General features: G+C 31.9%; 1 protein-coding gene across 1 annotated transcript; it reads left to right on the top strand.

The window, feature by feature from the left end:
* Window positions 1-2,073: 2,073 nt before the first annotated feature.
* LOC117628137 (ethylene-responsive transcription factor ERF027-like) lies at window positions 2,074-3,224 on the top strand. The gene has a single exon (XM_034360515.1). It carries the CDS (start codon window positions 2,409-2,411, stop codon window positions 2,949-2,951), a length of 543 nt encoding a protein of 180 aa, XP_034216406.1. The 5' UTR covers window positions 2,074-2,408; the 3' UTR covers window positions 2,952-3,224.
* The last annotated feature ends 3,082 nt before the right edge of the window (window positions 3,225-6,306 follow it).

The raw sequence follows: 6,306 nt of genomic DNA, 5'->3' as shown, positions 1-6,306 counted from the left end.
AGAGTGAAAACATTATTTCCCACAATATTTGATTTGGAACTTTTTGAGGTAAAATAACAAGTTTAGTATTGGATTCCAAACCACAACTTTTAAGATTTTGAGGTCTCTCACACTTCTTGAATTTTCATTAATTTTATATGGATTGAAAGCTTTCATGTGTTCGAAATCCATAAACTTTGTGTAATTTTAGAATCTAGCACCAGATTTGCTAAACTTCACCATAAATAAAGGGCACATTAGAATTTTAAAAAGTTATAAGATGAAGTTTATAGCACACGTAAAAGCTCAATTATTGAAGATATTTTTTAGTATTACATACAGTTACATTAAAAGAGTTTATATGTCATGATGTATAACGATATATCTACTTCAATTATAAGTGAATTTAAGTCACACTAAATATAAGTGGATTTACAGTCGCATTAACAGAGTTCATATAAGTGGATTTAAGTCACACTGAATATCTACTCCAATTATTGTTCAAATCAACACTATTGAATTAATGCAACTTTCAAAACTATTCTTTTTTTTTTCTTTTTTTTTTTGTTGAGAAATTCTATGGTTGCATTCATAATTCAGCCAAAAAAGTCACTAGCCACAAAGGACTAATACAAACTAGCCATAAAAGGGCAATTACAATAACGGAGCGGTCTAATATTAAAATTAAGAAAATCAGGTATGGCTCCACTAACGATCAGGCAAGATCGAAGAAACTCTGGCATAGGCATCCCAACTAAGATTGCAAACTTAGAATAATAAAAAAAAGATAAAGTTTGAAAAAATCAAGTCATAACAATACAAATAAAACTCTCACAAAGGAGAGATGAAAAACTCTCACAAAAGGAGAGGTGAAAACTACACAGAGAACCCAAAGAATCTCTGCAACTTATTCCAAACATAAAGAAATTGCAAAAAGATGGTGTTGAAGATCCGACGCCGAAATGCAGGTGAAGATCCGACGTTGAGCCGCAGCCGCCTATAATGGTTGGATGAAAATTATAACAAAACTAAGACAAATATGGAAAACCCTTTATCTCTGAAAATGGGGGAAGAGGTGAAAGGAGGAAGAGAGGAAGAGAAGAGGGGAGAGGGGAGAGGGGAGAGGGGGGAAGAACAATGGCTTCCTCCCCCCTCAAAGTGAAAAAGACTTTAAAAGTGTTTTTTAGGAGAAAAGAAGCTAGGATTTCCCAAAAAATTTCAAACTATTCAAATGCATTACATTTTATTAATAATATATTAAAATCTAGACAACGATTTATATTATTATTATTATTATTTTTTCCTTTACCAGAAAGATCCAACTATATGTACATCTGAAACCCTAATTGGATATTAGTTTTATGAAAAAAGATAGCGCCTCACATACCCAATGAAAGGAAACAAAGATCCCTCCTGTCCCCAAAGGTCCTATTTAATTGAGGATTCCATTAAAGGATAATTGGCTAAATTTAGGTGCAAAATCATATGAGGGGCCCAACGTGCTGGGAGCCATGCATAAAATAGTAGGGGCCCCCTCTTTGGCCGAAATCATTATATGTTGTCAAGCCGCACCATGGCCAAAATATCTCCGACAAATTCTATATTGTTATAAAATAGACGAAATATGAAAATATTATTAAAAATTATAGTGGGATTGTATTTATTTTTATGGTATTATACTGATAGAATTTTCGTTCGGGTTTCTCTAAATCTCAGTTTCTTATTTTTCTCTCCTCTGATTAGTGTGTTTGAAAAGCATGAAGGTTGCATCAATTTATAGATGGAAGATATAAGCCTCACACAACCACAATATTTACTCTTCAACTACAATATTTACTTCTTGTTGTATGTAAATAGTAACTGACCCTAAGTCTTCAACTCTTTGAAAACCAGGTGTTTCACTTCCAACATTATTCTTCACTTTCAATACGTGGGCCATCCACCACTTACAAAGTATTTGAGTAAACATCAACATCTTCATTTAGCTAGCCACTAGCATATGCTCACAAATATAAAAATCATTTTTAATTGCCACTATCAGTTTTTAACGCTTCCACAAATATCAACTGGCCAAGTGCATGCTGGCTACCACTTTTGAGCGGCCCCCTTCCTCTCCTTCCCTAAAATTTCAACCAATAACATAAACCCTCTCTCTCTCGTCCTTCCATACAAAGTTCCCACAACCCTCTACAATTTACATCCCTACCAATCTATACAGGGATACGAAAATATCTATATATGTCATGCCTGACCTAAAATTTTGACCGTCCTCCTCAGCATCCTTCACCACACTCTTCACACCAAGGCATCCCACTCTCTCTCTCTCTCTCTCTCTCTATGACCAGAACTTATTAAATTACCAAAGCCCACCACAAAAGTACGGTTATAGCACAGGTATACAGAATCAGTAATTGCCAAAGCCCACCACCATGGCATCAAGCCCTTCCGGAAAGCAGTCTAGGTACCATGGAATCCGGAGTCGGGGCGGAAAATGGGTGTCCGAGATTCGAGAGCCACGTAAGACTAGACGTATATGGCTTGGGACTTTCCCAACTGCGGAGATGGCTGCAGCAGCCTATGACGCGGCCGCCCTCGCTCTCAAGCGCGCCGATGCTGTTCTCAACTTTCCAAGCTCCATGGACTCGTATCCTGTGCCAGCATCCATGTCTCCACAGGACATTCGTAGTGCTGCTGCCGCTGCTGCTGCGGCAACAGCACTACAACGGAATGAGGACGCGGATAACAGTCTTAAGGTCACAGAGAGGCAGAAGAAGTACGAATACGATATGACGATGATGAGTAGTACTAGTTTGGCGTCGTCTGTGGGAATGGATGAAGAAGAGCTTTTCGGGATGCCAAATTTGCTGGCGAACATGGCAGAGGGCATGCTTCTGTCTCCACCGAGACCGTCTGATTATCCCGACTCGTCCGGCAATTCAGACGGAGCAGAAAGTCGTTTATGGAGCTATTGATTATAATAGCGTTACATATGCCTGAATAGTGAGTAATATAAGACAAAAAAAAGAAGAAGAAGAAGAAGAAATTATGTGCAGCGCTGTGAAGCGATGGATAAGGACCACCTAATTCATTATAAGGTCGCGGCATCCATTATTGGTTCAGTTCTTGGGATGATGCTGACGAATTGGGGACCTTGTGCTTATCTTTTATGTGCTAATAGTCTATGCTTCGATCCAAAAAAATGTACTTTGATAGTTTAAAATTAAGAAATTTGACATTTGAGTTTAGAGTTGGTATTTTAGGGTTTATATTAAGAAGATAATCTTATTAAAGCTGCTAAACTTTAATTACAAGTCATGTAAACCTAAAAAGGGTACCTAATCTAGGTTGGCAAGTAAGACACTATTATATTAGCAGACCAAAAGAAAAAGAAAATCCATCTTCTTATATTATTACAAAACAAATATAGAAACTACCATAAATGAAAATTCCTACAAATAGAAATTCCTTCAATTGGAAATTCCTACAAATGGAAATTCCTACAAATAGGAATTCACAAAAATATTTTTGTGATAGCATCTCAATCCTTCCAATCTTTCCATAACAAAACAAAAATATTAATTTAGGCTTAATATCACAAAACGTCTCTAAGGTTTACGAAGCTATCAGATTGCATATTTAATGTTTTTTTTTTCTCACTCGTGATCCTCAAGATTAGTATGTGCGATCACAAATGGTCCTTACCGTTAGGTTCCATCAAAAACTTCGTTAGTTTGCTGACGTGACATATATATACATCACAAAACATCCCTGAGGTTCACACACCTTTCACAAATGGTCCCTACAAATATTTTTATTTTTTTTCATTTAAAATTCATAAAATTTTAGTTTTCTTTTTAAAATTATTTATAAATGAAAAAACCATTTATAGAAAGATTTTAATCTTGAGGGAACCCTAAACCCTTAGTTTTTTCATTTTTAAATTTTATGAGTTTTAAATTATTTTTAAAAAACTCCATTAGTTTGTTGATGTGGCATATATATGGAGCCCACATATATATACGGAATTTTTTACGGAACCTAATGGCATGGACAATTTGTGATCAGACATACTAACCTTGAGGACCACGAATGACACAAAAAAATATTAAGGATGCAATTTGATAGTTTCGTAAACCTTAGCGACGTTTTGTGATAATAAGCCCTATTAATTTAACCATCTTAAAGTACTACATAAATTAGGGTTTTCCAATGAAATGGTCCCCCAACTATTGCTCCATTATCATTTTGGTGCACCAACTAAAATTTTCATTTCAATAGTCCTTCAACTTTCTATTTCGGGTCAAATTGATCCTTCCGTTACATTTTCTATTAAATTGAATCACATGCTCCAATTTTATGGGTAAATTGGACTTTGTACCAACAACAAACAACTGATTAAAAGTGAGGTTGGCCCACTTATTTTTTCCAAACTTTAGTCACGGATGACATGACATTAAAATATCTTACTTATTTTTTTTAATTTTTAATTTTTTTTTATCAAAATGAAATAACTTCATTGAAACAACAATGTCATAGTATAAAAAGAAAAACTGGACTTTAGTAATGTAATAAGTATGACCTCATTAAAATCTTACCTTTAAAAACCCTCAAGTAGAAGAAAATCCTATCAAAGAAAAAGAATAACACTACATCACATCCAGTATTAAATTAATTAAGAGACCATTTTAGTCGAAAACCCAAAGAAATTATCCATAAACTAAACTATGGTAGTTAAACACTATTCTAGACTAGTGCCACTGAAACTTGGTACTAATATAAAAATGTATACTAATTACGTGGCTCATGATTCATCCGAATTATAAAAAGGAGAAATGAAGGATGTGGTTGCAAGTTGGCCACGTGGTTGCAAGTCAGCAAATATTTGTCGTCTTCTTGGGCACCTTTAATTCATAAAAATTAAAATCCAAAAGGAAAAAATATTTGTTTGTTCGCAAAAAACAAACAGTTGAAATCCTTGGAACATTATTTGAATGAGCAAAACAGTGTAAAATTCTTTGCTGTGGGAGACAAGACACGTATGGCCCACGTCTCTCTCTCTCTTTCAACACAGCTTTTCACATAAAACCATGAAGCTGACTACAGATTACAACTGCTACTTATTTCTTTTTTTTAGTAAATTGAATTTATACCTATAAAATTCATTTTAAATCACATACAACTTTTTTTTTTTTTAAATATCCAATGATTAGAATTTAATTAAGCAAGTTATCTAATATAACTCAAAATCTGATTTATTTTATTTTTTGAATTCCAAAACTACCCCTATTTATAAGTTAATGTATTATGGCGAGTGTAACTAATGGCACACCTTTAATTTGAAAAGAGCTCTAAATGGTTGTAATGGATGTATGAATTAATTAAAAAAATTATTAAATATTAAATATTAAATTCAACATTAATGTATTAGTAATCTATGGATGATTAATGTTTTGGTTTATTTAATAATAAAAATTATGTTGTTTTCCTTTTATGAATTATACGACTAGTAATTTATTTTATTATAATTTTATGAATAATAGTATACACTCTAATTATGTTGAAAAATAATTTGATAAACTATTTATTGTTTTTTTTAAATATTTTTTTTAAATGAACCTTTTTTTCTCTAAATAATGTACCTTTTTTTTTCCCTAAATAAAACACCTATTACTTGTTTTATGAAAATAATTTGATCATCTTTTCATTCTTTGTTTTATGATAACAATTTTTTTAAAATGAACCTGTTTTTTTTCTCTACAAATAATGTACCTATTTTTTTTTCTCTAATAATGTACCTAGTATAATGAACCTATTTCTTCACTAAATTTTGTATCTATTTTTTTCTCTAAATAATGTACCTATTACTTGTTTTATCAAAAATAATTTGATAATCTATTTATTTTTTGTTTTATGAATTTTTTTTAAAGGAACCTATTTTTCTCTCTCTAAATAATGTACCTATTTTTTTCTCTAATAATGTATAAGTAGTAAAACAATTTACCTGGTATAATAAACTTATTTTTTCTTCTAAATGATGCACCTATTTTTAATTTATAAAAAATTATCATAAATTTCAATTATACAACGTATCTATTTTCTATAAATTATTGTGTGCCCATTTTTAATTTATGAAAAATGTACAAAAATTTCAATTACAAAGTAACTGACCTAGAGTTTTTTTAAATTTTTATATATAAATAATATACCTATATTTTTATACTATATATTTATATTTATCTTTTTCATACGTACATTATTGGATATGTATTTTACTTTTTTTTTTTTTTTTTGGTTTGCAATTCTAGGGGGTGATATGTTAGAGGGAAT

Source organism: Prunus dulcis, chromosome 5, assembly GCF_902201215.1.
Source record: "Prunus dulcis chromosome 5, ALMONDv2, whole genome shotgun sequence".
Classification (NCBI taxonomy): domain Eukaryota; kingdom Viridiplantae; phylum Streptophyta; class Magnoliopsida; order Rosales; family Rosaceae; genus Prunus; species Prunus dulcis.
Note: the sequence above shows the minus strand (reverse complement) of the source record. Positions and strands in the feature narration are given on the sequence as shown.

Bases quoted from the DNA above. Each gene is read 5' to 3' on its own strand.
- LOC117628137 (XM_034360515.1), top strand. From the start codon at position 2,409: ATGGCATCAAGCCCTTCCGGAAAGCAGTCTAGGTACCATGGAATCCGG.